This window comes from Panthera tigris, chromosome E2 (assembly GCF_018350195.1).
Source record: "Panthera tigris isolate Pti1 chromosome E2, P.tigris_Pti1_mat1.1, whole genome shotgun sequence".
In the NCBI taxonomy this organism is placed as follows: Eukaryota; Metazoa; Chordata; class Mammalia; order Carnivora; family Felidae; genus Panthera; species Panthera tigris.
The window spans coordinates 9,060,861-9,086,682 of NC_056674.1; the positions used below are offsets into that span (position 1 = coordinate 9,060,861).

The following is a 25,822-nucleotide window of genomic DNA, read 5'->3' on the forward strand; positions in this document are numbered from 1 at the left end:
CCCTCCCTCAGCACAGGGTTCCAGGCTCCTCTCACCGTTTTCCTGGGACCCAGGTGTCCAGACGTCCAGCTTTCTGATCCCTCAGGACCCGAGTCCCATCTAGCACCAATGACACCCCCAGGATCGAAGAGCCCTTGCCCCAGCCCTGAGGGGACCAAGACGTCATCCCCTTCCCAGTGTTAAGTGGACCCAGAAAACGACATCTCCCATGAGGCTATAGGTCTGCAGTGTCATCGTTTCAACGTCCCCCTGTGATTGAGGCCGTTCAGAAAAACGGTTCCACAACACAAGCGGGGGGTGGGTGGTGGGAAATTAACAAGCCTTCTGCCGTCCAAGGGCAGGGATAGTCCAGTCCCTGGGGACACCTACACAGAGCAGAAAACTGAGGCCCAGGGGGGAGGCTGGGACCTTCCCAGGGTCTCCCGTCAACAGGGGCAGGGGGGCCTGGGCGGCAGTGGGAGACAGGGAAGCCGGTCCCAGTTCCTCCCTCAAACACGCACACATGCGCACCCTGACCCTCCTCTCAGGTTCTTTATTATCCCAAGTAGGCAAAATAAAAAAATAAATAAGATAAATAACAAATAACCCAATAAATAAAGAGGAGGCCCCACAGCAAACAGCCCGTGGCTTCAGGAAGCGTAGCTGGGACTTCGGCCCTGGGAAGGCCCCACCATGCTCAGAGGGTCCGAGGAGCCCACGTCCGGGGGCTCGGGGGCCAGGATCCCTGGAGGCTCCGGGGGTGCCGGAAGCAGGCCTGGCAGTGGCAGGAAGCGGGCAGGTGCCCGGGGGGCCGAGTCCCGGTATGGGGAGTTGTGGGGGGGCAGGCGGAGTGGGAGCCCGAGGGTCTCCGAGTGGTAGATGTTGTACCCGTCCTCCAGAAGCAGTTCCCGGAAGCTGCAGGCTGCGGGGTCAAAGCGGAGCTGAGGGGACAAGAGCGGACATCGGAGATACGGGATTCCTCTGCACCTTCCTGCTGCAGGACCCAGGAGTCCCGGCCCCCAGCCCCTCCTCTGGGACACAGGCAACAGAAGCAGGCCTCCCCTTTACCCCTGGGCAGTCCTGCAAGGCCTACCTCCCTGGCTTCACTTCACAGAGACCAATATTCCAGCCCAGGGACCAGTTAGGGCTCTCTGAGTCCAGACAGAGGCGTCTGGCTTCCACCCAAGGGGTCATGGTCAATTTACAGGCCATGGGTCCCCTGAGCAGCCCTGTGCCCAGCAGGCAGCTAGGAGCCCATGCGGCCCAGCAGGGGTCACAGGTCACAGGACCCAGGCGCTCCGTCATTCAGGGGCCTCGTGACTCGGAGCTGGTGTGTCCCTGCCTGAGCCTCAGTTTCCCCTTGTGCACAAATGATGAGGTCAGCTCCCGCGTGCAGGGGAGGTGGCGAGGCGGGGGGCCACGCAGGGAGCACAGAACCAAGCCCGGCTCAGGCCCAAGGTGCGAGAAGTGGAACCCTGGGTGGTGAAGGCGATACGGAGGAGGGAGCACGAGGAGGGGGGCGACCCCAGAAACTCACCGATCCATACAGTGTCCCATCTGGGCCCTGGCACAGGAACCTGGACGTTTTAACCCCCAAGATTTGAATTACTCCCGGCTTCAGGGCTTTTAGCTCCAAGAGACCTGAGAGGAGAGAGTGGTCAGGGGCTCAGAGGACCTCTGCCCAGGCCCGTCTCTCTTAGATCCAGGGGTCTAGGCTCCCAGCCCCTCCTCCCTCAGACCCAGGGGTCTGGGCCCCCCAGCCCCTGCTCCCTCAGACCAGGCTCTGTCTATGCACTCACTCTCAGGGCTGCGGCGAGCGGTCCCCACCACTGTGCCATCAGCCTTGATCTCGAGGTGGACCTCTGTCTCCTGGGCGTCGTCCGTGTAGAGGAACCGCTGTCGAACTTGGCCCCCGAATTGGAGGAGGGGGCTGGAGTCAGGGATAGGGTGTGCCTGGCAGGCTTCCGGCAGAAGGACCCCCAGCATCATCAGGACCCACAGTCCCAGGTGCTGGGACCCCGCCTCGTCCCAGCCCATCACTGGCTCACGTCCTCAGGTGAGATCCGGGGTCTGGGGCTCGAGGAGCCGAAGGGTCTAGATTCTGTCTCGGATCCCGGTTGTCTGGGACAAGAGATTCACGGATTGCACCTTAGTGAGCCTCAACGCCTGGGTCTTCGTGTCCGTGGATTCCCAGCTGACAGAATACCCCGGTCTCTTAGAATGGATGCAGGCACTCCAAAATTTATATCCAGACAGACCCGCCCAATCACCTTCCCCACACCTGACCCATGATATTTGACCCACTTGGCAAGAGCTAGGATTCCACCGTGGCCAGATCAGCCTGAGCCGGATGATGCAATGGGGGGGGGGGGGTCCTTCCCGCTGGGGCCCTGGACTCCCGGGTCTGAGGAATCAGGGGGACCGGGACCTGCTGACTGGGACTTGGCTGAAAAGGGCTGGGGGAGGAGAGGGCTGGGGGCCTGGAAAACTGCCTCCCTGGCTGATCGACGGACACTGTGCCCCATAACCGGGATTGCGGCATCCTGCCTGAATTTCTGTGGATTTCTGGGGGGTGGGGGGCAGAGCGGGTGTCACACACACGGACGTTCCTCGATCATCAGGAGAGCAGCAAAAGCCACGTGACCAAAAGCCTCTCACCTCAACCTCACCAACCCCAGCCCAGAGGTTCCTCTGGCATCTAATGAGCCAGAGGAGAGCCTCCCTCTCCTCCCTGATGCAATCCCGGGACCTCTTTCACCAGAGTAGCTACCCCAGGCCCAGAAAGGTGTTCTCAAAATAGCCTGGGGTGGGGAGGGCGGGTGGAGGGTGAAAGTCTGACTCAGCGCCTCTGGGGTGGGGGTGGGGGGGGGCAGAGCCAGGCTCTGGAGGGGGGGAAGTGAGAGACCAGAGCCCAAAGGGAATGTATGGGGGGGGGGGTGGTTTCCTGGAAACTGTAGGTACAGAGACCGGACACCCTCCAGTGCGGAGATCTGAACGTCTCCAGCAGAGGAGGGGGCTGGGGCTGGAAATCCTGGGTCTGTGGAAGGAGGGGCTTGGGTCTGGAGACATCACGGTCCACCCTCTGGAGAGGGGAGTCAAATTCCAGGGTCTTTAGCTTTGATTTATTGAATGACGATGATCACACGGCTCCAGCCCAGGGAAGTTTGGGGGGGGGGGGTGGCGGAACCGCCTGGACAATGGAAGCGGCTTCAGGTATACACCGCGGAGCCGAGGCCCTGGATCCCCAACCTGAGGCCCCAGCCTCCCGGTGAGGCTGGGCATGACAGGCCCGCTTCCCCTCCTGCTTTCTCCTCCTCGCCCTCGGGGAGACGCTGCCCCCGGGACGCGCCCGTCTGGAGAGGAGCCGTCGGACCCCGGATCGTCCGATTCCTCAAAAGGAGAGGCCCCGCAGTTCGCAGGTGCACCGCGCGGAGATGGGGAATCAGCGGCCCCCGGGGTGCGCGGGGACACCCTTCGGGCCGGAGGCGCCCACGTTCGGGACCCTGAGAGCTGGAGGAGGTTTCCGTCGGCTCCTGGAGCAGGCCTGGCAAACAGGTTCTGCCTCCCCACCGGGAGGACCCGGCAGAGGGCGGATGATCTTCGCCCCCGCCCGGGCCTGGTGTCTGCGCCCTCCCCAGCGGCTGGGGCGTGGCCGGGCTCGGAGCATCCAGGTACTCTGGGCCTAGGCTCGGGAGAAGGGGGAGAAGTCGATGGACCCGAATACCTGGGTCCGGCATTGCCGGCTGGGCGCTGGGTCTCCATGCTGTGGAGGCTGGCCCCGGAGAGCCCGCCCGCGGGCCGGGGCCGAGGACGAGGGGGCCGGGCGCGGGTCCCCGGGTCTGGGGAGGGCGGGGAGGGGGCGGGGCTCCGCCTCCGACCTACCTGCCCAGGTCGGGAGGGGCGGAGGCTGGGAGTCTCGGAACCGCGCCCGTCTCCTTCCTCCCTCCCCCGAGCCCTAGGAGCCAGTCGGGGGAGGCGGCATGGAGGGGAGGGCTGCCGAGCCTAGGATCCCGGAGTCCGGGGTTCCGGGGGCGGCCGGATGTGGGCTGCACCTGCGGTCGGCGCGCTCCGGCCTCTCTAAGCCCGCTGTGGCTCTGTCACCCGCCAGGAGCTCAGGTGAGTGGGACCGGAGGATGCCTGGGACCCAGGAATCGGGGCCTTCGGTCCCAGGAGGCGCAGCCCCAGCCGCTAGCCCCGTAAGACCCCAGGAGTCTCCACCCCTCTCCCCCCCCCCCCACCAACGCCTGCTCCTCCAGAGGCCGAGATCCCTCATCCGGTCCCCGACCTCCAGCCTCTCATGTTCCACCCGGCCTGTCTCTTCCCGTCACCCCCATGGTGGAGTCCTCACCCTCCCTCCACCAGGCCCACCCGAGAAAGGAGTTGGTGGCACATCGCCCAACTAAAGTGGGACTTCCCGGCCTGGAGAGCCAGATTCCGAGATGCGGATGTGGCAGGCTGGCTCCGAGACCCGTTGCTATCTTGGAAACACCCGTTTTCAACATTTGCCGTCCCCGTCCCTGCAGTTCCAAGGGCCCACCTCCCTCCCCTCCCTCAGATCCAGGCCCCTGATCCCCTTTCCCTGGGACCCAGGAGTCTCAAGCCTTGGTTTCCTCGGTCCCCCAGGCCCCTGCCCACGGACACTTCCTCCTGGGGCTCCGGGGCCCCGCTAATTCACCTTTCCTCCCGTGCAGCCATGTGGGCCCCCAGCCAACGGCAGCTCTGCGTGGCTTTCCTGCTAGTGTGTGTCCTTTCAGCCACCTTGTTCCTCTACGTCCACCAAGACCTCTTTCCCAACGGCCTGGCCCTGACGGCCCTGTGTCCAGGCCGCCGCCCGGTGCCATCCCCTGTGGCCATCCTCTGCCTGTCCCCCAACACCTCCGCCTGCCTCAAGCCCCCTGCCTCCCTCTCGGGAACCTGGACCATCCACCCAGACGGCCGGTTCGGCAACCAGATGGGGCAGTATGCCACGCTCCTGGCCCTGGCCCAGCTCAACGGTCGCCGGGCCTTCATCCTGCCCTCCATGCATGCCGCCCTGGCCTCCGTGTTCCGCATCACCCTGCCGGTGCTGGCGCCCGAGGTGGACAGCCGCACGCCCTGGCGGGAGCTGGAGCTCCACGACTGGATGTCCCGGGAGTACGCCCGCTTGAGCGACCCCTTGCTGAAGCTCACCGGCTTTCCCTGCTCCTGGACCTTCTTCCACCACCTCCGGGAGCAGATCCGCAGGGAATTCACGCTGCACGACCACCTTCGGCGAGAGGCCCAGGGTCTGCTGAGCCGGCTCCGCCTGGGCCCCACCGGGGACCGCCCTCGCACCTTCGTGGGTGTCCACGTGCGCCGCGGGGACTATCTGCGGGTCATGCCCCACCGCTGGAAGGGCGTGGTAGGCGACCGCGCTTACCTCCAGCAGGCTATGGACTGGTTCCGGGCACGGCACGAAGACCCCGTCTTTGTGGTCACCAGCAACGGCATGGAGTGGTGCCGGGAAAACGTGGACACGTCCCGTGGGGATGTGATCTTTGCCGGCGACGGGCAGGAGGGCTCGCCGGGGAGGGACTTTGCGCTGCTCACGCAGTGCAACCACACCATCATGACCATCGGCACTTTTGGCTTCTGGGCCGCCTACCTGACGGGTGGGGACACTGTCTACCTGGCCAACTTCACCCTGCCCGACTCCAACTTCCTGAAGATCTTTAAGCCCGAGGCTGCCTTCTTGCCCGAGTGGGTGGGCATTAATGCAGACTTGTCTCCCCTCCGGTCATTGGCTGGGCCTTGAGCAGCGGGGAGACTTTCTGGAATAGCTCGGGCCAGCGTTCTGGGTCTCCGGAGGCCTAGAGGCTTCTGGAGAAGCTTGTGGTAGCCCTGTAGCAGGCGGGCACCCGTTTCTAGAGTAATCCTAGTTGGCTAGACTTGGAGAAAAAGGACTTGGAGAAAAAGAAACCTAGGGGCTTTCTGTAACTGCCTGGACATTCTAGAACCAGCAGGGGATCTTTTCCTGATGCCTGGCAATGTCCAGAGAGGCTCACGTCAGTTCTGGAAGGCAATGCCTTACCCACTGTTCCCAGCACGGATCCAGGGTACTTCTGGATGGCTGCACCCCAAAAACGGAGAACTCCCCCCCCCCCTTCTAATGTTGCCTCTGGTCTTTTCTAGAAGAGAAGGACAATCCTCAGGACTGAAAGAACTTAGGGGTAGTCCACAGCAAGCACTCATCCACTCCCCTGCTGTGTTTCTGGAGTGGTTCTAGAGAAGGCCAGGTCTCAGGCCTGTGGAGAATCCTGCAGGGCTCCCCCAGAGGGGATGAGGTTCTGGAATTCTAGGAGGATCTCAGGAAGGGACACTCAGAAGTTCAACACCTCAGCCACTGCCAGAAAGACTGGCAGAACACAAAGTATCTGTCCTGTGAGGTGGGAAATCTGTCCAACCTCTCAGCCTCTGAGAAAAAGAAAGACAAAGACTCGTTTTTGAAATTTAAAAAGAAAAAAAATATGTTTTTTAATGTTTATTTTTGGGAGAGAGAAAGACAAAGCACAAGCTGGGGAGGGGCAGAGAGAGAGGGAGACACAGAACCTGAAGCAGGCTCCATCCAGGCTCCGAGCTGTCAGCACAGAGCCCGACTCGGGCTCGAACTCACAGATCTAGAGATCATGACCTGAGCTGAAGTCGGGGGCTTAACTGACTGAGCCACCCAGGTGCCCCTTGAATTTTTTTTTTATATGTTTATTTTTGAGACAGAGGCAGAGAGCAAGCAGGGGAGGGGCAGAGAGAGGGAGAGGGAGACACAGAATCCAAAGCAGGCTCCAGAGCCTGAGGTGGGGCTCGAACTCACGAACTGCGAGATCATGACCTGAGCCGAAGTCAGACACTTAACCGACTGAGCCACCCAGGCGCCCCAGAGACTCTTATTTTGAGTAGATAGACTAAAACGTGGGACTGTTCCTCCACAGGAGGGGGAGAGGTATGGATGCTGAAATACAGCAGCTCGTAGAGCAAAGCCTTCCAGAAACCTAGAGACTTTTTTTTTTTTTTTTTTGTCAAAATCTGCCAAAGACAGGCACTTTACAAGTTGGCTCTGAGTTAAGGTTACCTTTCTTCTCAGTTAAGAAAGTTTCCTTCTCTGCAGCTGGGCTGTTGGATGTAACGGGATCGATTTTCTGGAATTCAGCCAGCATAAATAAACGTCATAAATGTTTCTTTTGGACTTGCAGAAAGCTACAGGTATGGGGACCCTTGCCAACCTGGGCTTCCTCTGATTTCACAGAACCACTAAACCCGGTTTCGGGCTTCAAAGGCTCTGTAGGCGCCTGGGTGGCTTAGTCAGTTCAGCCTTCGACTTTAGCTCAGGTCATGATCTCGCGGTTCGTGAGTTTGGGCCCCAGTGGGGTTCTGTGCTCACGGCTCAGGGCCTGGAGCCTGCTTCGGATTCTGTGTCTCCCTCTCTCGCTGTCCCCACCCCTCCACCCCCGCTCGACCTCTCTTTCTCTCTCTCAAAAATAAACATTAAAAAAAGAATGAAAGGATCTGAAGGTCTGAAAGTATACGGGACCCGGGCTGGCCTGAAACCCAGGCCAGAGCACAAGGTCTGGCCAAGGAGGATGGGATTCTTGACTCAGATTCCAGGACCCCCTTGGTGCTTTTTTGTAGGGGATGAAGGTACCTAGCTTTATTACAGACAACTCTGATCGCATCCCCTACCTACCCAGAAGAATCCAAGCCCCCCTTTTTTTAGTCTTCTCAGGGAGTTTTGAGGGATCATTCACTATTCAGCTGCCCCCGGTGGGAGAGAGGGAGGTATGATTTAAAAGTCCACACCACCAAACCCTGTCTCTGCAGGTGTTTTGGAGTCCACTGTGTGTGTGTGTGTGTGTGTGTAAGAGGGGAAATCCAGAACTGCTCACGTCTAGGGGTATTGTCCCTGCTGAGATCTGGCAGCCTCCTGTTCTCAGGCTTGTGTGAGTCGCGGTTCCTGTTTTGTTTTGATGTTTATTCATTTTTGAAAGACAGAGGGAGGCAGAGCATAAGCAGGGGTGGGGCGGAGAGAGAGGGGGACGCAGAATCCGAAGGAGGCTCCAGGCTCGGAGCTGTCAGCACAGAGCCCAACGCGGGGCTTGAACTCATGAACGGTGAGATCATGTCCTGAGCCGAAGCCGGACGCTCAACCCACTGAGCCACCCAGGCGCCCCGCGGTTCCAGTTTTTATGGTGGTTTGATTCAATGATGTAGAAAAGGAGAGAGAGAGACCTTCCAGGACCCATAGGTCTGAGCCCCAGGTTCTTAGTATTGGCTCTAGGCCTCTTTCTTCTGGAACCCTGGCATCGAGCCCCTCAGCTACGGAGAGAAGGAGGAGGAGGGAGGGAGTAAAGTGTGGAACTCTGGCCAAGGAGACACCCCAGGGCCTCCTGGGAGTCGTAGTCCTGCCGCTAGAAAGAGCCACTTCCCAATTCCGTGGCTTGACGCCAAATATTCCAAAAGATCCCAGGCATCTAGCCGAAGCCTGGGCTCAGAAACTCAGGGACGAGAGGAAGCTGAAGGCCAGATGCCCTCGCCTGAGCTGACGAGATGAAACTTCTAGTCCGAGAAGGAGGCCTCTGCGATTTCCTGGAACCATAGGCGGAGCCTTCCTTTGTTGCCGTCCAATCGGACTCAGAGTTGGGTTTGTGGGCGGGGCCAAGGAAACTCCTGGGCGTGTCTCCAGGGAAGTCGGGCCCCCACGTCCGAAGCTAGAAGGGGGAGGCTGTGGGAATTCCTTGTAGATCGGGGGAAACGGTGACTCGGGCTCCAGTCACAAAGCTCTCCACATCACGTGACCAACCTCACCTTCGCTCCAGAAACGTCCTCAATTTTAGCCGTGGCAAATAGAGTGGAAGGACGTGACCCGCTCGTCCCCTCTAAAGGCCCTCAGCCTGGATTCGGCCCTTCAGCGAACCCTAGTATTCCAGGGTGCAACATTCAAGGTCAAGGTCGGGCAGCGGCTGTCTAGGGTGCATCGGGACTCCGGACTCCTCGGTTTCCTAACCGAGAAGGGGGAGCCCTGCAGATTGGGGGGTCTTACTCTCGGGGAAGGGGTTCTTTCCCGTTACTGATCACCCCTTCCGTGTGGGGTGGGAGGACCCTCCCCGGGTTCTGTGCGGGCTGAGCGCTGTGGCCGCAATGGGTCCCCAAGTGGCCCTCCTGGTGGCGGCGCTAGCCGGCTGCCTGCTTCCTGCCGGGGGCTGTGTCATATGTGATCAGAGGGTCGTGGCCGCGCTGGACGCCTTGGAAAAGGAATACCTGCCTACCCACATGGCGCGCGAGCGTCAGGGACAAGTGATGGAAACGATAAGACAAACCGTGAGAAATTTCTGGGACCTGCCATATTTAGAGGATGCCTTTATGGGGGTTATAGGTGAGGGCAGGGTAGAGCGTGGGAACCCCGGGTCGTGGAAAAAGAGGAGTCTGGTGCTAGGATTCCTGGGAGCAGGGACGGGGTGGGGGGGAGGGAGGGAAGGGCTGGAGCCAGAGTCTACTGGGTTCGTGATGGAGAGGGCTGAGATGCAGATTCCAGGGCTTTCCAAGCGCTAGGAAATACTGTGTTCTCCTACCCCTTACCCTGCAATTTTATGTAAAAAACTACAACTCCCAGAAGGCGACAGGCAATCCTTTACAGCCCTAGCCTTGCCCAATAGCCACATGGGCATTGTAGTTTTTAACACTAGCTGAGCCAATGGGACCACAAGGCTTGGAATCTGAGGTTCTATCTCCCCTCCCCGCATCCCCCGTGTCCCTCCAGATGAGGCCACAATGGAAACGTCAGTGTTGGGTTTTCTGAGGAGTATGACACTTATCACAAACAGTGACATAGCAGGTAAATGGCAGAGTGGCCAGGGGAGGGGCTTCGGAATCCTTTGGCTCTGGAGCCAAACTGCCTAGGTTCAAACACCGGCCCTGTCATCCCCTAGCTGTGTGGCCTTTAGGGAGGGATATCACAGCTTTGTCACCTCCAAACTGGGTCATAACGGTGCCTGCACCCAGGCCAGTGACTTAGCCCAGTGGCCAGCATGGTTAAGTGGTCATTCAATTTCACTGCGCCTCCCGGAGATGGCCCCAACCTGGAACGCCAGCCTCTTCAGACGGGTACCTGTACCTCCTCCTAGGGTGGGTGGGAGGAGGGGTCGCACTCTGTCACCCTGCTCTTTCCCAGATGACACTTTCGTGAAGGAGTTCTCCTGGATGTTGACTCTGGAAAAGGCAGCCTTTCAGCGCAATGTTGCTCGGTTCCAAAGAGAGGGTGAGGGAAGATGGGTTCCCTCAGGGACCACAGCCCCTTCCTCCACCAGTCCCGGGGTCCCTGTCCCCAGTCCTCTGCTTCTCTATGTCCAGCCCCTCACCTCTCCCAACAGCGTCCACCCTCTGACCCAAGAGCCCAAACCCCAACCTATTCCTTCTCCCCCTCTCTCGTGTCCTTTAACTTAGAAATCTGATAACTTTTTTTTTTCTTCCTTCTGAGGCAGATTTCTGTCCCAACAAATGTGGTGAGTCCAGATTAGGGAAGCTGGTTTTCTATCCCCCATTCTGGCCCCGGTTAATACCCAGCCTTTCTCCTCCTGCTTTGGGTCTCGATGGTTCTTCCTTCCCCACGTCTGAGAGGTTCCTGGTCCCCAGTAGTCCTTCTGCACAGCAGACTCCTGGGCAACGGGTCCTATTCCTTGTGGGCTCCTCACTGAGCCCGGTTAGATCCCTCTTCAGGCAGGTCAGCCTTCTAGCCCCGCCCCTTGGGCTGACCTCTCGGGATTAGGCGCTGGGCCCCGCCCCAGCCCTTGACCCTGCCCTCTCCTTTTAGTCTCTTCTATTCAGGATGTATGCAACCTTGATCCTGCCCCTTCAGGTATGATGTTGCAGCCTCTGATCTGGTGCAGTAATTGTAAAAAGCAGCTTCACGTTTGTCGAAAGTCCACAGATTGCGGTGGTGAGAGAGCTGGGGCCAGCTGGAGGGGGTGGGGGGTTGGCGCAAGAGGGGCAGGGCCAGAGGAGAGCCGGGGTCTAGAGAGGCCAAAGAAAGGAGCCGGCCCACCAGAAAAGTGGGGGCCAAGACCAAGTGCGAGGGAGTTGAGGGAGAACCAAGATGCATCCCACCGTAACCGCCTGTCCCCAGTGCGCCAAATCAACATCCACGAAAAGGAAGACCTGGTCCTGGACTGTGAGCTCAACTGGCATAAGTTATCTCAAGGCCTGACCTATTACAGCTTTTACAGGGTGGGCCCTTCAACCCCATCATCCCCAAGTCCATTAGGCTTGGTTGAGCGCCCACCCCGGTATCCACAAGCTTGTTCCCACAATCCCCATGACCCATGACCTATCAGGTTTGACTTCTACGGATCCCCGGGGACGCCATGCCCTTACCAGGAACCCTAGACTCCCATCTCCCCCACTGAGATCCCGTGATGCTCTCACACCTGTACTTCCCCAAACCCTGAACTCCCCAGGCCTCTGTGACCCCTTGAGCTTGGGTCTAGGTTTGGGGGAGCAATTCTGAGACCTTGGTGTCCAAGGGGAAACAGCCCACCCTGACCAAGCCCTTGGTGGGGCCAGAGGATGCGGGTGACTACCGCTGCGAGTTGGGCACTGTGAGATCCCTCCCAGCCACGGTCATCCATTTTGAAGTCACAGGTCAGAGCTGGGGAGTCGACGGAAGTGTGGGAATCAGGGTCCTGGGGTTAGGGGACAGCAGCTTGGGGCGTGGCCTATGGGGCAAAACTTCCTGTCGGGGTGTCCTTTCAGGCCGCGGGGGTGTGGCCACCCGCCACGGTGGCCGGGGTCCAGGCAGAGAGGGTCGCGATTGTCTCCTCCAAGGCCCGGGTCTTGGGGGAAGGTTGGAGGGGAGGGAGCTTGCCTGGGCCACGGGGGACCTTGGTGGCCTCCCAAGGCTGCTCTTTCTCTCCCCTCTGTCAGTGTTGCCTCAAAGAATCATTGAGGAGACACCGACATCAAACTTTGAAACCGAAGAGCAGCTGTCCCCAACCCTCCAGCCTTCAGAGTACCCTAAGCCCGAGAAGGTGCTGAGAAGCCTTCTGGTAGGGCTGCTGATCTGGGGCTTTGTGGTGCTGATGATCGGCTTTGTCACCGCGTGAGCCAACCCTGATGAAGGCGGGACACGAACGGAGGGGCGGGGTCTCCAAATCCCAATGCAGGAGGGGGTCCTTTAAGGGAGAGGCCTTAGAAAATGGTAGTGATGATCCAGCCTGGGTCACTGCTGGAATAAGACCAAATATAGGGAGGCGAGGAGGGCTATCCCTCAAGACCTAACCTGGTTCCACTGTCTGCCCCCCCCCCCCCCCCCGCCCTCCCCCAGCGTACTTTGCTTTCTGCCTGGGAACGTGATGGATTCCATAAAGTCCTGGCTCCTCACGAACAAAGTAGCCGCACTGCAGAGCCAGGTTCCGAAGGTACCGAAAGAAAACGACGCAGCACCAAGTCACAAATAAAGATTTATCTGGTTGCCTAAATAGCGGATTCATTTCCTCGGGTCTGATGCTCTTTTTGGCCTTCCGAGAGGAGAGGTCTGGGGCTCGCCTCCTGTCCTAGAAGGAGAGCCCGGGAACCCGGGTCCCTTGGTCATGGCAGGGCCCCCTGGCTGAGATGTAATTCCCGAATCGAGGAGTGGGGAAGGGCCAGCCCTACCCAGATCTCCTCCCCCAGCCTCGCCCCCTCACAGGACGCCCCCTCCCGGCTCTTCCAGCCGAGAGTTTCCCCTGGCCTTTTCCTGTCCCCCAGCCAGGGCTGGGAGCCGGGGCAGAGGGGTCAAGAAGCAACCCGGGTCAACGAAGACAGGGCGCCGAGGTGCTGTTGGGACCCGAAGCGGAGTAAGAACCGCGGGACCAGGGGTCCACACCCCTCCTGCATCAGACCCAAGAGCCGGTCCCCAGCCATCTTCCACGCCAGTTCCCAGGAGTTAAGCTCCCATCCTTCTCCTCCGCCCAGATTCATTAGTCTGACCCCAACCCCCTCCACCCCAACGCGACCACACAAGGGCCTCATCTGGGAGGCCGAGATGAAAGTTCTAGTCAGAGAGGGGTCGGTCTGCGAGATCCTGGAACAATAGGCGGGGCCTCCCTTTGTTGCCGTCCAATCAGACTCAGAGTTGGGTTTGTGGGCGGGGCCAAGGAAACTCGCCGAGAGTGTCTCTAGAGAAGTCGGCGCCCCAAGTAGAAAGGAAGAAGAGGGACTCTGTGGGATTGAGGCGACCGTCGAGTCTGACCCCAGTCATAAAGCTCTCCACGTCACGTGACCAACCTCACCTTCGCTCCAGAAACGTCCTCAATTTTAGCCGTGGCAAATAGAGTGGAAGGACGTGACCCGCTCGTCCCCTCTAAAGGCCCCCAGCCTGGATTCGGCCCTTCAGCGAACCCTAGTATTCCAGGGTGCAACATTCAAGGTCAAGGTCGGGCAGCGGCTGTCTAGGGTGCATCGGGACTCCGGACTCCTCGGTTTCCTAACCGAGAAGTGGGAGCCCTGCAAATTGGGGGGTCTTACTCTCGGGGAAGGGGTTCTTTCCGGTTCGCGATCACCCCTTGCGTGTGGGGTGGGCGGCCCCTCCCCGGGGTTCTGCTGGGGCTGAGCGCTCTGGGGAAATGGGTCCCCAAGTGGCCCTCCTGGTGGCGGCGCTAGCCGGCTGCCTGCTTCCTGCCCGGAGCTGTGTCACTTGTGATCGAAGGGTCGTGGCCGCGCTGGACGCCTTGGAAAAGGAATACCTGCCTACCCACCTCGCCCCCGAGCGTCACAGAGAAGTGATGGAAAAGATAAGACAAACCGTGAGGAATTTCCGGGACCTGCCAGATTTAGAGGATACCTTTATGGGGGTTATCGGTGAGGGCAGGGTAGAGAGTGCGAATCCAGGGGTCGAGGGAAAAGAGGGGCCTGCGTTCTAGGATTGTTGCGGGAGCGGGCAGGAGGGAAGGAAACGAAAGGCTGGAGGGAGACTGTACTGGGTTCGTGAATGGAGAAGGCTGGGATGCAGATTCCAGGCCTTTCCCAGGGCAGACCAATACACTGTTCCCCTAGTCCTTACGTGGCAATTTTATATGGAAAAAAAAAAAATACAACTCCCAGAAGGCAACGGGCGTGCCAGCCATTTACAGCCCTGGGCTGGTCCAGTAGCCTCATGGGTATTGTAGTTTTTAACACCTGCTGAGCCAAGAGACCGCAAGGCTTGGGATCTGAGGTTCTAGCTCCCCTCCCCGCATCCTCTGTGTCCCTCCAGATGAGGCCACAATGGAAACGTCAGTCTTGAGTTTTCTGAGGAGTGTGAGGCTTATCAGAAACAGTGATGTAGCAGGTAAATCCACACAGGGGCCAAGGGAGGGGCTCCAGAATCTTTTCGAGAAATGATTGTTGGTGAGGACGGGTCTGGTAGTGGCTCTGGAGCCCACCTGCCTCGGTTCAAATTCCGGGCCGGTCATCCCCTAGCTGTGTGGCCTTTAGGGAGGGACTTTGCAACTTTGTCACCTCTAAAATGGGTCCTAACAGTGCCTGCAGGCCAGGGGCCGCGTAGCTCAGTGGCCAGCATTGTTAAGTGGTCATTCAATTTCATTGTCCCTCCCTGAGGTGGCCCCAACGCGGAATGCCAATCTCTTCACACAGAAGAAACTTCCTGTATCTCCTCCTGCGGTGGGCGGGGGAGGGGTGCCACTCTATGTCACCCTGCTCCTTCCCAGATGACACTTTCGTGAAGGAATTCAACTGGATGTTGACTCTGGAAAAGGCAGCCTTTCGTGGCTACGTCACTCGATTCCAAAGAGAGGGTGAGGGAAGACGGCTTCCGTCAGGGACCACAGCCCCTTCCCTCAACAGGCCCAGGGACTCTGTCCCCAGCCCCCTGCTTTCTATGTCCAACTACTCACCTCTCCCGACCCTGTCCTCCCTTGGACCCAGAGATTCAGACACCCGGGTCCTTCTTCCCTCCAACCCAACAGCCCAAACCCCAACCTATTCCTTTTTGCCCCCTCTCATCCCCTTTAACAGGAATCTGATAATTCTCTTTTCTTCCTTCTGAGGCAGATTTCTGTCCCAACAAATGTGGTGAGTCCGGATTATGGGAACTGGTTTTCTATCCTTCATCCTTGCCCCCTGAATACCCAGCCTTTCTCCTCCGGCTTTGGGTCTCGATGGTTCTTCCTTCCCCACGTCTGAGAGGTTCCTGGTCCCCAGTAGTCCTTCTGCACAGCGGACTTCCTGGGCAACGGGTCCCATTCTCTGGGCGCTCTTTCCTGAGACTGGTTACACCCCTCCCCGCCCCTTGGGCTGAGCTCTAGGGATTAGGCGCCTGACTCCGCCCCAGACCTTGGCCCTGCCTTTGGCCTCGCCTCTCAGGGCGAATACAGCCTGGATCCTGTCCCTTCAGGTACAATGCTGCAGCTTCTGATCTGGTGCAGTAACTGTAAAAAGCAGCTTCACGTTTGCCGAAAATCCAGAGATTGTGGGGGTGAGAGAGCTGGGGCCAGCCGCAGGGGTTGGCGCAAGAGGGGCGGAGCCAGAGGAGAGACGTGGCCTAGAGAGGGCGGGGACTGGAGCGGAGGGTGGAGACAGAAAGGGGGGCTTAGACCAAGTGGGTGGCACTGGCGGGAGGGCAGGAAACCTTGGAGAAGTGTCCCACCGTAAATCCTGTCCCCAGTGCGCCAAATCAACGTCCATGAAACGGAAGACCTGATCCTGGACTGTGAGCTCGACTGGCATAAATTATCCCAAGGCCTGACCTATTACAGCTTTTACAGGGTGGGCCCTTTAACCCCAAGTCCATAAGGCTTGTGTGAGCGCCGACCCCCTCATCCACAAGCTTGTTGCCACAATCCCCATGACCCATGACCTACCAGGTTTGACTTCTAGGGATCCCCGGGGACCCCATGCCCTTACCAGTAACCCTGGACTCCCATCTTCCCCACTGAGAGCCCGTGATGCCCTCACACTTGTACTGCCCCAAATCCTGAATTCCCCCAGGCCTCTGTGACCCCTTGAGCTTGGGTCTAGGTTTGGGGGAGCAATCCTGAGACCTTGGTGTCCGAGGGGAAACGGCCCACCCTGATCAAGCGACTGGTGAGGCCAGAGGATGCGGGTAACTACCGCTGCGAGTTGGGCACTGAGCGATCCGGCCCAGCCACGGTCATCCATTTTGAAGTCACAGGTCAGAGCTGGGAGTCGACAGACGTATGGGACTCAGGGTCCTCGGTCTGGGGGGCAGTCAGCTTCAGCGAGCGACCTGGGGGGCCTGTCTGTCGGGGTGTGGTTTCAGGCCAAGGGGGTGTGGCTTCCTGCCCAGGGTGCGGCCACCTCGCACAGTGGCCTGGCTTCAGGCAGTGAGGGGCGTGCTTATCTCCTGGGAGGCCCGGGTCCTGGGGAAGGGTGGCGTGGACAGAGCTTGCCTGGGCCACGACCGGCCCTCCCAGGACTGTTCCTTCTCTCTCCTCTGTCAGTGTTGCCCAAAAGAGTCATCGAGGAGATCCCGAAATCAAACCCCGGCACCCAGTATCAGCGGTTTCGATCCCTCAAGCCGTCAGAGTGTCTGAATCCCAAGGACGCGCTGAGAGGCTTTCTGTTCGAGATGCTGATCTGGGGCTTTGTGTTTCTGATCATCGGCTTTGCCACCTCGTGAGCCGCCTCCGGGAGAAGGCAGGGCTTGGGGCGAGGGGCGGGGTCTCCAACGTCCTAACGTAGGAGGAGGTGTTAGGGGGAGGGGCTTAGAAAAGAGGGGCGTGCTTACCTAGGGCGGCGAAGTTTGGGTCATAGAAAAGGATCAGATCTAGGGAGGCTGGGAGGGGTGTCCTTCACTCAGGACCTAATCTGCTTACACGATTGCACCGCACCCTTCCCCAGCGTACTTTGCTTTAGGTCTGGGACCCTGATCGATTCCGTCAAGTCCTGGGTCCGTACTGACAAGGCAGCAGCCCCAGAGGACCAGGGTCCACAAAGTCCGCTGTCACAGACCCAGCTATCACAGAGCCAGGTGTCACAGACCCAGCTTCCCAAGGTACCGAACGAAGAAAAAGGCCACAGCACCAAGGCTTAAATAAAGATTTATCTGATTGCCTAAATATCGGATTCATTTTCTCCGTTCAGATTCTCAGTTTTGGCTTCCCGAGAGGAGAGCTCTGGGGCGGGTCTCCTGTCCTAGAAGGATAGACTGGGAACCCGGGTCCCTTCGGCGTGGCAGGGCCACCTGGCTGAGATGCACTTCCAGAATCAAGGAGTGATTCCCGAATCAAGGGCCAGCCCTACCCAGATCTCCTCTCCCAGGCCCGACCCCTCACATGACAACCCGTCCACACTCTTCCAGTGGGTTTCCACTGCCTTTTCCTGTCCCCCAGCCAGTGTTGGGAGCCGGGGCAGAGGCAATGGCTGAATGGGAACAGTGGGGTCTGAACTAACCAGGCCGACGGAGCCAGGGCGCCGGGTGCTGTTGGGGCCTGAGGCAGGGACCCAGGGGTCCACACGCCTCCTCCATCAGACCCAAGACCGTGTCCGCAGCCATCTTCCACGCCAGTTCCCAGGAGCTAAGCTCCCATCTTTCTCCTCCACTGAGACTCTTTAGTCTGACCCCACCCCCTCCACCCCAACGCGACCACACGGGGGCCTCATCTGGGAGGAACCAGAAAAAAGTTCTAGTAGCGAGGGGGCGGAGGGCGTTATCCTGGAACTATAGGCGGAGTCTCCCTTTGTTGCCGTCCAATCAGACTCAGAGTTGGGTTTGTGGGCGGGGCCAAGGACACTCCTGGATTGTCTCTAGGTAAGTCGGGGGCCTGTGTGGAAAGCTAGAAGGGAAACGCTGTGGGATTTCCTTGCACATGGAGGCGATCTTCAGGTCTGACTCCAGTCATAAAGCTCTCTGCATCACGTGAGCCACCTCACCTTCGCCCCAACGACATCCTTAATTTCAGTCGTGGCGTAACAGAGTGGAAGGACGTGGCCGGCTCGTCCCTCTGAATGTCCTCAGCCTAGATTCCGCTCTTCAGCAAACCCTAGTTGTATTCGAGGGTCAACGGACAAGTTCAAGGTCGGGCAGCGGCTGCTCAGTGTGCATCGGGACTCCGGACTCCTCGGTTTCCTAACCGAGAAGTGGGAGACCTACAAATTGGGGGTCTTAGTCTCCGGGAAGGGGTTCTTTCCCCTTAGCGATCACTTCCTCCTCCGTGTGGGGTGGGCGGACCCTCCCCATAAAGTCCAGATAGTCCTGGTGGGTTCTGCTGGGGCTGAGCGCCCTGGGGAAATGGGTCCCCAAGTTGCCCTCCTGGTGGCGGCGCTAGCCGGCTGCCTGCTTCCTGCCCGGAGCTGTGTCACGTGTGATCGAAGGGTCGTGGCCGCGCTGGACTCCTTCGATAAGGAATACCTGCCTACCCACCTGGCGCCCGAGCGTCACAGAGAAGTGATGAGAACGATAAAATCAACCGTGGGGAATTTCACCAAACTGCCAAATTTACAGCGTTCCTTTATCGGGGTTATCGGTGAGGGCAGGGTAGAGCGTGGGAACCCTGGGTCATGGGAAACGAGAGGTCTAGTCCTAGGATTGCTAGGGGCGGGGTGGGGGGGGGGACGGGAGGGAAGAGCTGAAGGCAGAGTCTACTGGGTTCAGGCATGGGGAAGGCTGGGATGCAGAATCCAGGCCTTGCCAAGGCTAGGAATACACTTTCCCTACGCCTTGCCTTGCCATTTTGGATAAAAACTACAACTCCCAGCAGGCAACGGGCGGGCAATCGCTTTACAGCCCCATCCTTGCCCAGTGGCCACATGGGTATTGTAGTTTGTAACGCTAGCTGAGCCAAGAGAGCTTAAGGTTTGGAATCTGAGGTTCTGTCTCCCCTCCCCGCATCCCCTGTGTCCCTCCAGATGAAGCCACAATGGAAACGTCAGTCTTGAGTTTTCTGAGGAGTGTGAAATATATCACAAACCGTGGTTTAAGAGGTAAATGCACACAGATGGGCGGGGGGAGAAGCTCCAGAATCTTTGGCTCTGGAGTCAAACTGCCTAGCTTCAAATACCTGCCCAGCCATCCCCTAGCTGTGTGGCTTTGCGGGAAGTTTTCCACCTCTAAAATGGATCATAACGGTGCCTGGACACCGGCTTTCGCTTAGCTCAGTGGCCGGCATGGTTAAGTGGTCATTCAATTTCATTGTCGCTCCCTGAGAAGTCCCCAACGGGAATTGGCATGCCCTTCAGACAGAGGAAACTTCCTGTACCTCACTCCTGGGGTGGGGAGCGGAGGGGTCGCACTCCCTGTCACCCTGCTTCTTCCCAGATGACACTTTAGAGAAGGAGTTCTCTGAGATGTTGACTCGGGAAAAAGAAAGCTTTCAGAGCTACGTCGCTCGGTTCCAAAGAGAGGGTGAGGGAATATGGGTTCTGTACGGGACCACAGCCCCTTCCTCCACCAGTCCCAGGGTCTATGTCCCCAGCCCCTGCTTTCTATGTCCATCCCCTTACCTCTCCCGACGGCGCCCTCCCTTGGACCCAGAGCTCCAGGCACCCGGGTCCTTCCTCCCTCCAACCCAAGAGCCCAAACCCCCACCTATTCCTTCTCCCCCTCTCTCATGTCCTTTAGCTTAGAAATCTGATACCGTTATTTTTTTCTTCCTTCTGAGGCAGATTTCTGTCCCAACAAATGTGGTGAGTCCAGATTATGGAAGATGGTTTTTTTATCCTTCATCCTTGCCCCGTGAATACCCAGCCTTTCTCCTCCTGATTTGGGTCTCGATGGTTCTTCCTTCCCCACGTCTGAGAGGTTCCTGGTCCCCAGTAGTCCTTCTGCACAGCAGACTCCTGGGCAACGGGTCCTATTCCTTGTGGGCTCCTCACTGAGCCCGGTTAGATCCCTCTTCAGACAGGTCTGCCTTCTAGCCCCGCCCCTTGGGCTGACCTCTAGGGATTAGGCGCCTGATCCCTCCCCAGCCCTTGACCCTGCCCTCTACTGTTAGTCTCCTCTGTTAGGATAAATAGAGCCTTGATCTCTCCCCTCAGGTACGATGTTGCAGCTTCTGCTCTGGTGCCACATATGCAGAAAGCACCTTTACCTTTGTCGAAAGTCCACAGATTGCGGAGGTGAGAGGCTGGGGCCAACGGGAGGGGTTGGCGCAGGAGAGGCGGAGCCGGAGGAGAGAGGGAGTCTTGACAGGGCGGAGACTGAAGCCTGCCTGTTAGCAAAGAAGGGCCTGGACCCAGTGGGAGGGAGTTGATGGAGGGCCTGGAACCATGAGGAAGCACCCACCCCACCATAACCTTTGTCCCCAGTGCGCCAAATCAACGTCCACGAAAAGGAAGACTTGGTCCTGGACTGTGAGCTCAACTGGCATAAATTATCTGAAGGCCTGACCAACTACAGCTTTTACAGGGTGGGACTTTCAACCCCAAGTCCATTAGGCTTGTGTGAGCGCCGACCCCTGTATCCACAAGCTTGTTCCCACAATCCCCATGACCCACGACCTACCAAGTTTGCCTTCTACGGATCCCCGGGGACCCCATGCCCTTACCAGTACACCCTGGATTCCCATCTTCCCCACTGAGATCCCGTGATGATCTCACCTCTGTTCTCCCTAAGGCCTGAATTCCCCAGGCCTCTGTGATCTCTTGAACTTGGGTCTAGGTTTGGGGGAGCAATTCTGAGACCTTGGTGTACAAGGGGAAACGACCCACCCTGACCAAGCCCCTCGTGGGGCCAGAGGATGCAGGTACCTACCGCTGCGAGTTGGGCACTGAGCGACATGGCCCATCTACGATCATCCATTTTGAAGTCACAGGTCAGTGCTGGGGAGTCGACAGAAGTGTGGGGTTCCGTTTCGTGGGTTTGGGGTACAGCCATCTTCAGGGCGTGGCCTGCGGGTTAAAACTTCCCTGTGGGATGTGGATTCCGGCCATGGGGGTGTGGCTTCCTGTCCTGGGCGTGGCCACTGCTCACCTGGACCATGCTTCCTGCAGTTAGGGTCCTGATTATCTCCTGGAAGGCCTGGGTTTGGGGAAGGTTGGCGTGGAGATAGCTTGCCTGGGCCACGAAGGGCCCTTGGGACCCTCTCAGGTCTGCTCTTTCCCTTTCTTCTGTCAGTGTTGCCTCAAAGAATCATTGTGGAGACAACGTCCAAGTCTTCAACCTTTGTAACCCAGCCTTCAATGTCTGTAACCCAGTCATCAACCAGTGGAACCCTGGCTGAGATCCGGCATGACCTGTCCCTAACTCTCGGGAGGGTAGAGTACCCGAAGTCGGAGAATAAGCTGAGAGGCCGTCTCATAGGGCTGCTGATCTGGGGGTTTGTGGTGGTGATCATCGGCATTCTCACCGCGTGAGTCGCCCACGGAAGAAGTCAGGGCTTGGAGCAAGGGGCGGGATGTCCACCCTCCAAAGGGAGGAGGTTGTTCTCTTGGGGATGGGGTGGGGCTTACCTCTGCCGACTAAGTTGGGGTCATTGCGAGAATAAGATCCAATATAGGGAGGCTGGGAGGAGTGTCCCTCACTCAGGACCTAATCTGGTTCTGCTATTTGCACCCCACCCTCCCCCAGCGTCCTTTGCTTTCGGCCTGGGAAGGTGATCGATTCCATGAATACCTGGTTCTCCGCTGACAGGGCGGGTCTTCCATCGGGCTAGGTCCCAAAGAGTCAGCCTTCACAGGAGCAGGTTCCGAAGGTACCGAAGGAAAAGGCCACAGTACCGTGGCACAAATAAAGATTTATCTGGTTGTCTAACTACCGGACTCATTTCCTTTGCTCTGATCCTCACTCTCGGTTTCCGAGAGAACTCTGGGGCTGGTCTCCTGTCCTAGAAGGAGAGCCTGGGAACATGCGTCCCTTCATCATGACAGGGCCACCTGGCTGAGATGTAATTCTGGAATCAAGGAGTGGGGAAGGACCAGCCCTACCCAGATCTCCTCCCTCAGGCCCGTCCTCTCACAGGATGCCCCCTCCCAGCTCTTCCTGCCAGGTTTGCTCTTGTCTTTTCTGGATCCCCAGCCCGTACTGGGAGCCTGGGCAGAGGCAAAGGCTGAAGGGGAACAGCGGGGTCAGGAAGCAACCAGGACCAACAGAGCCAGGGCCCTGGGGTGCTGTTGGGACCTGAAGCAGGGTAAGAACCAAGGACCCTGAAGTCCAGACCCCTCCTCCCTCAGACTTAGTGTTGAGGGAGCATAAGGCAGGCTGAGAGCAACATAGAGGTTAGCACTCCCCACCCCCTGGTGGGATATAGGTGACATTCCTCAGGCACTCCTGAGGTACTTTGTCTTTTCTTCCTTTACTCTCATTTTAGGGGCTTTTCGCGAAGTATGGTCTTACTAGAACCCTTTTCATGTGGATTGCTCAGGCTGCGATCCTCTAGCCCGTGTCTACTCTATGGGGAGGAGAAAGCCTGTCTTTTGGCTGGATATTACTACCTGGGTGGGGTGGTAATGAGACCCAGAAACTTGGTGCCCTCTCTTTACTCCTGTCTTCAGGCAAAGTTGTCTGTCTTGTGCATGGGACAGCCACCTGTCCAAGTAGCCAAGTGGACTAACACGGCTGCCAATCTTATGATTCCCGTGTGAGGTATCTTCCTCATTGGTCCAAGGTGATCCCCTCCACATTTCTGGTCTAGCTGCTTCTAGCCTCGGAACCTCTCACGGAGAGCTGGCGAAACCACTACTCGATTGAAAGAACATTGAACCGGGGACCGTTTCTTAGGGAAGTTGGCTGTGAAGACCTTACGTGTTGGAATGTCACTTAGATCACGGTGGATTTCTGTCTTTACTGTTTTCAATCAGTGTCCTCTACTAACTGCTACTTAAATTACCAAATTGGGTCATTCCCCCTTGCAAAACTTTTCCAGTGTTTTCCACGGGCTCTAAATGACAGTTGACTGTCCTTCTCAGCAAGGCAAATTTGGTCCATAGGTCAGACACCCATCTGTAGTCTGGGGGAAGCGAAGGGATGCTAACATCCCTCTTTTAGGAGCCCTTAATCGGCTAGTCGGTGGTCACAGCGATTTCGTTTGAGGGTTGTGTCGGGTCGCTTTGGCACCGGGAACCTCTGACGTTTCCTGTGCCTGGGACACCACCAGGGAGCCGGGGGGTGGGGCGGTTGTCAGGATAATAGATGCTTTCTCTCTAGGAGAAGCATGGGAGCTCCTCCTCTGTCTCCAAGGAGTCTCCCCTGGGATGTCTTTTAACCCACTGGAAACAATTTGGATTGAAAAATTTAGGAAAGGATTGATCTCCTGTAATGCTGCATGGCATCCGTAGGATCTAGCAGTTAGATCTCTTCTGCAGTAAACAGGGCAAATGGACAGAGGTACCCTAGGTCCAGGCCTTCACAGATCTAAATCACGACCCAGACCCAAAGGCCTCTTGCAGAATGTGTTTGCCAAAGTGTATTTGGCTGGTAAACTCCCTCCTGACATATTGGATGTCTAAATAGGCCTCCTCTAAGTGAATCCAGGCTGTTGGAGGAAACACAGGCCATTTCCAACCAAGGGGACGCTGACTCTTTCTCTCTGTTCCTCCTCCTAACCGGTGTGAGGGCTTCTCCCTCATTCATTTCCTGGGTTAACGGCTACAATTGGAGGTAATTGTGATTAGTCTCTCTCGGGTCTGGGACTTTACGGAATATTCCCCAGCAGTTGCCGAAACTCCATTCATTTTAGGGAAATTCCCTATCTTCTCCAGCCTGACACGGACCGCCTAATTCTTCTTTGGTGGAAAAAACATGCCATCTGCTCATCTGTTCAAGTTGACAGGCTTTAGTACCAGGAGACCCCCTTCTCTCTGTGACCCCAAACGTCACAGACAAGTGATGAAAACAATAAGAGAAACCGTGAGGAATTTCAAGGACCTGCCACATTTAAAGCCTCCATTATATGGGGCTGTCGGTGAGGGGAGCTTAGAGCCTGGGAACCCTGGGTCCTGCAAAAGGAAGGGTCTGGGGCTAGGATTGCTGCAGGAGGGGGCAGGCGTGGAGAAACGGGAAGCGCTGAGGGCAAAGTCTACCGGGTTCAGAAATGGAGAAGGCTGGGATGCAGAATCCAGGCCTTGCCAGGGCTAGGAATACACTTCCCCTATAGGCCTTACCTTGCCATCTTGGATAAAAACTACAACTCCCAGCAGGCAACGGGCGGGCAATCGCTTTACAGCCCCATCCTTGCCCAGGAGCCACATGGGTATTGTAGTTTGTAACACTAGCTGAGCCAAGAGAGCTTGAGGCTTGGAATCTGAGGTTAGAGCTCCCCTCCCCGTATCCCCTGTTCCCCTCCAGATGAGGCCACAATGAAAATGGCAGCGTCGAGTTTTCTGAGGAGTGTGAAACCGTGGTTTAAGAGGTAAATGCACACAGATGGGGAGGGGGTGGGGGGAGAAGCTCCAGAATCTTTGGCTCTGGAGTCAAACTGCCTAGCTTCAAATACCTGCCCAGTCGTCCCCTAGCTGTGTGGCCTTGGAGGAGGTTCTCTGCCTCTAAAATGGATCATAACGGTGCCTGGACACCAGCCCTCGCTTAGCTCAGTGGCCCGCATGGTTAAGTGGTCATTCAATTTCATTGTCGCTCCCTGAGAAGTCCCCAACGGGAATTGGCATGCCCTTCAGACAGAGGCAAACTTTCTGCACCTCACTCCTGGGGTGGGGAGCGGAGGGGTCGCACTCCCTGTCACCCTGCTTCTTCCCAGATGACACTTTCGTGAAGGAGTTCTCCGCGATGTTGACTCGGGAAAAGGAAACGTTTCGGCGCGATGTCGCTCGGTTTCACGGAGGTGAGGGAAGATCGGCTCCGTCAGGGACCACAGCCCCTTCCTCCACCAGTCCCAGGGTCTCTGTCCCCAGCCCCCTGCTTCTCTACGTCCAGCCCCTCACCTCTCCCGACCGCGCCCTCCCTTGGACCCAGAGCTCCAGGCACCCGGGTCCTTCCTCCCTCCAACCCAAGAGCCCAACCCCCACCTATTCCTTGGCCCCCCTCTCTGGTGTCCTTTACCTTTGAAACCTGATAATAATTTCTTCCCTTTCTTCAGATGAAGATTCTTGTCCCAACAAATGTGGTGACTCCGGATTATGGGAACTGGTTTTCTATCCTTCATCCTTGCCCCGTGAATACCCAGCCTTTCTCCTCCGGCTTTGGGTCTCGGTGGTTCTTCCTTCCCCACGTCTGAGAGGTTCCTGGTCCCCAGTAGTCCTTCTGCACAGCGGACTTCCTGACCCGCCGGTCCCCTTCTCTGGGCGCTCTTTCCTGAGACTGGTTACACCCCTCTTCAGGGAGGACTGCCTTCTAGCCCCGCCCCTTGGGCTGACCTCTAGGGATTAGGGGCCTGACTCCGCCTCCGACCTTGGCTCTGCCCTCTCCGTGTAGCCCCTTTTCTTGGGGCGAATTACAACCTTGTTCATGCCCCTTCAGGTGTATTGTTGCGGCTTCTGAGGTGGTGCGATTCTTGCCTGCTGCACACTTACCCTTGTCGAAAGTCCACAGATTGCGGAGGTGAGAGGGCTGGGGCCAGCGGGAGGGGTTGACGCGAGAGGGGTGGAGCCAGAGGAGAGAGGGAGTCGTGACAGGGCGGAGACTCAAGCTGGCACCCTAGCAAACATGGGGGGCCCAGACCCAGTGGGAGGGAGTTGAGGTAGGACCGGAAACCATGAGGAAGCACCCCACCGTCACCCCCTGTTCCCAGGGCGCCAAATCAACGTCCATGAAAAGGAGGACTTGGTCCTGAACTGTGAGCTCCACTGGCATATAATTGCTACAGGCGGGTTCCATTACAGCTTTTACAGGGTGGGCCCTTCAACCCCAAGTCCATTAGGTTTGTCTGAGCCCCCGACCCCTGTATCCACAGGCTTGTTCCCACAATCCCTGTGACCCATGACCTACCAAGTTTGACTTCTATTGATCCCCGGGAGC

The 25,822-nt window shown here is 57.8% G+C and overlaps 5 protein-coding genes and 2 long non-coding RNA genes across 15 annotated transcripts; 4 read left to right on the forward strand and 3 right to left on the reverse strand.

The window, feature by feature from the left end:
• Positions 1-629: 629 nt before the first annotated feature.
• Positions 630-2,016, reverse strand: FGF21 (fibroblast growth factor 21). The gene is made up of 3 exons (XM_042970132.1): positions 1,779-2,016; positions 1,517-1,620; positions 630-920 (listed from the first exon to the last, which is right to left on the reverse strand). Exons 1-3 carry the CDS (start codon positions 2,014-2,016, stop codon positions 630-632), a joined length of 633 nt encoding a protein of 210 aa, XP_042826066.1.
• A 1,978-nt stretch (positions 2,017-3,994) lies between these two features.
• On the forward strand, positions 3,995-6,456 carry FUT1 (fucosyltransferase 1 (H blood group)). Its single transcript, XM_042969168.1, has 2 exons — positions 3,995-4,095; positions 4,671-6,456. Exon 2 carries the CDS (start codon positions 4,673-4,675, stop codon positions 5,750-5,752), a length of 1,080 nt encoding a protein of 359 aa, XP_042825102.1. The 5' UTR covers positions 3,995-4,095; positions 4,671-4,672; the 3' UTR covers positions 5,753-6,456.
• Positions 6,457-8,653: 2,197 nt separating this feature from the next.
• LOC102967924 (izumo sperm-egg fusion protein 1-like) lies at positions 8,654-12,458 on the forward strand. 4 transcript variants are annotated; one of them, XM_007074125.3, is made up of 9 exons: positions 8,654-9,361; positions 9,746-9,820; positions 10,157-10,243; positions 10,467-10,487; positions 10,796-10,921; positions 11,108-11,208; positions 11,469-11,622; positions 11,905-12,026; positions 12,305-12,458. In XM_007074125.3, the coding sequence occupies exons 1-9, from the start codon at positions 9,127-9,129 to the stop codon at positions 12,455-12,457; spliced, it is 1,074 nt and encodes a 357-aa protein (XP_007074187.1). In that variant the 5' UTR covers positions 8,654-9,126; the 3' UTR covers position 12,458. The 4 variants fall into 4 exon arrangements, with proteins under 4 accessions (XP_007074187.1, XP_042823956.1, XP_007074186.1 ...); XM_042968022.1 differs by having other exon boundaries at positions 8,656-9,361; positions 11,505-11,622; positions 11,905-12,079; XM_007074124.3 differs by having other exon boundaries at positions 8,657-9,361; positions 11,905-12,079.
• Positions 12,430-13,005, reverse strand: LOC122233988. Its single transcript, XR_006211671.1, has 2 exons — positions 12,766-13,005; positions 12,430-12,533 (listed from the first exon to the last, which is right to left on the reverse strand). It is a non-coding gene; the product is annotated as an uncharacterized LOC122233988 (long non-coding RNA).
• Positions 13,006-13,147: 142 nt separating this feature from the next.
• Positions 13,148-17,036, forward strand: LOC102969313 (izumo sperm-egg fusion protein 1-like). 5 transcript variants are annotated; one of them, XM_042968016.1, is made up of 10 exons: positions 13,162-13,393; positions 13,667-13,818; positions 14,213-14,287; positions 14,667-14,753; positions 15,010-15,030; positions 15,353-15,433; positions 15,623-15,723; positions 15,976-16,129; positions 16,419-16,593; positions 16,819-17,036. In XM_042968016.1, exons 2-10 carry the CDS (start codon positions 13,743-13,745, stop codon positions 17,009-17,011), a joined length of 963 nt encoding a protein of 320 aa, XP_042823950.1. In that variant the 5' UTR covers positions 13,162-13,393; positions 13,667-13,742; the 3' UTR covers positions 17,012-17,036. The 5 variants fall into 5 exon arrangements, with proteins under 5 accessions (XP_042823951.1, XP_042823948.1, XP_042823949.1 ...); XM_042968017.1 differs by having other exon boundaries at positions 13,148-13,818; positions 16,419-16,614; positions 16,819-16,875; XM_042968014.1 differs by having other exon boundaries at positions 13,149-13,818; positions 16,834-17,036.
• A 710-nt stretch (positions 17,037-17,746) lies between these two features.
• On the forward strand, positions 17,747-21,667 carry LOC102969014 (izumo sperm-egg fusion protein 1-like). Of its 2 annotated transcripts, XM_007074128.3 has the most exons (9): positions 17,747-18,443; positions 18,826-18,900; positions 19,235-19,321; positions 19,582-19,602; positions 19,954-20,034; positions 20,224-20,324; positions 20,576-20,729; positions 21,032-21,266; positions 21,485-21,667. In XM_007074128.3, exons 1-9 carry the CDS (start codon positions 18,209-18,211, stop codon positions 21,567-21,569), a joined length of 1,074 nt encoding a protein of 357 aa, XP_007074190.2. In that variant the 5' UTR covers positions 17,747-18,208; the 3' UTR covers positions 21,570-21,667. The 2 variants fall into 2 exon arrangements, with proteins under 2 accessions (XP_007074190.2, XP_042823957.1); XM_042968023.1 differs by lacking the exons at positions 19,235-19,321; positions 19,582-19,602.
• LOC122233989 lies at positions 19,616-21,021 on the reverse strand. The gene is made up of 4 exons (XR_006211672.1): positions 20,888-21,021; positions 20,669-20,805; positions 20,007-20,144; positions 19,616-19,755 (listed from the first exon to the last, which is right to left on the reverse strand). It is a non-coding gene; the product is annotated as an uncharacterized LOC122233989 (long non-coding RNA).
• Positions 21,668-25,822: the final 4,155 nt, after the last annotated feature.

What these genes read in the sequence shown, in the direction of transcription:
- LOC102969313 (XM_042968013.1), top strand. Translation starts at nt 13,584, where the DNA reads ATGGGTCCCCAAGTGGCCCTCCTGGTGGCGGCGCTAGCCGGCTGCCTG. An exon ending in CACTCGATTCCAAAGAGAGG is followed by an intron (nt 14,754 to 15,009) that starts GTGAGGGAAGAC and finishes CTTCTGAGGCAG; the next exon opens with ATTTCTGTCCCAACAAATGT. An exon ending in CATCCATTTTGAAGTCACAG is followed by an intron (nt 16,130 to 16,418) that starts GTCAGAGCTGGG and finishes CTCCTCTGTCAG; the next exon opens with TGTTGCCCAAAAGAGTCATC.
- FUT1 (XM_042969168.1), top strand. Translation starts at nt 4,673, where the DNA reads ATGTGGGCCCCCAGCCAACGGCAGCTCTGCGTGGCTTTCCTGCTAGTG.
- LOC102967924 (XM_007074124.3), top strand. Translation starts at nt 9,127, where the DNA reads ATGGGTCCCCAAGTGGCCCTCCTGGTGGCGGCGCTAGCCGGCTGCCTG. An exon ending in CCTATTACAGCTTTTACAGG is followed by an intron (nt 11,209 to 11,468) that starts GTGGGCCCTTCA and finishes GCTTGGGTCTAG; the next exon opens with GTTTGGGGGAGCAATTCTGA. An exon ending in ATGATCGGCTTTGTCACCGC is followed by an intron (nt 12,080 to 12,304) that starts GTGAGCCAACCC and finishes GCCCTCCCCCAG; the next exon opens with CGTACTTTGCTTTCTGCCTG.
- FGF21 (XM_042970132.1), bottom strand. Translation starts at nt 2,016, where the DNA reads ATGGGCTGGGACGAGGCGGGGTCCCAGCACCTGGGACTGTGGGTCCTG. An exon ending in CGCTCGCCGCAGCCCTGAGA is followed by an intron (nt 1,621 to 1,778) that starts GTGAGTGCATAG and finishes CTCTCCTCTCAG; the next exon opens with GTCTCTTGGAGCTAAAAGCC. An exon ending in ATGGGACACTGTATGGATCG is followed by an intron (nt 921 to 1,516) that starts GTGAGTTTCTGG and finishes TTGTCCCCTCAG; the next exon opens with CTCCGCTTTGACCCCGCAGC.
- LOC102969014 (XM_007074128.3), top strand. Translation starts at nt 18,209, where the DNA reads ATGGGTCCCCAAGTTGCCCTCCTGGTGGCGGCGCTAGCCGGCTGCCTG. An exon ending in CACAAACCGTGGTTTAAGAG is followed by an intron (nt 18,901 to 19,234) that starts GTAAATGCACAC and finishes GCTTCTTCCCAG; the next exon opens with ATGACACTTTAGAGAAGGAG. An exon ending in TTTCTGTCCCAACAAATGTG is followed by an intron (nt 19,603 to 19,953) that starts GTGAGTCCAGAT and finishes CTCTCCCCTCAG; the next exon opens with GTACGATGTTGCAGCTTCTG.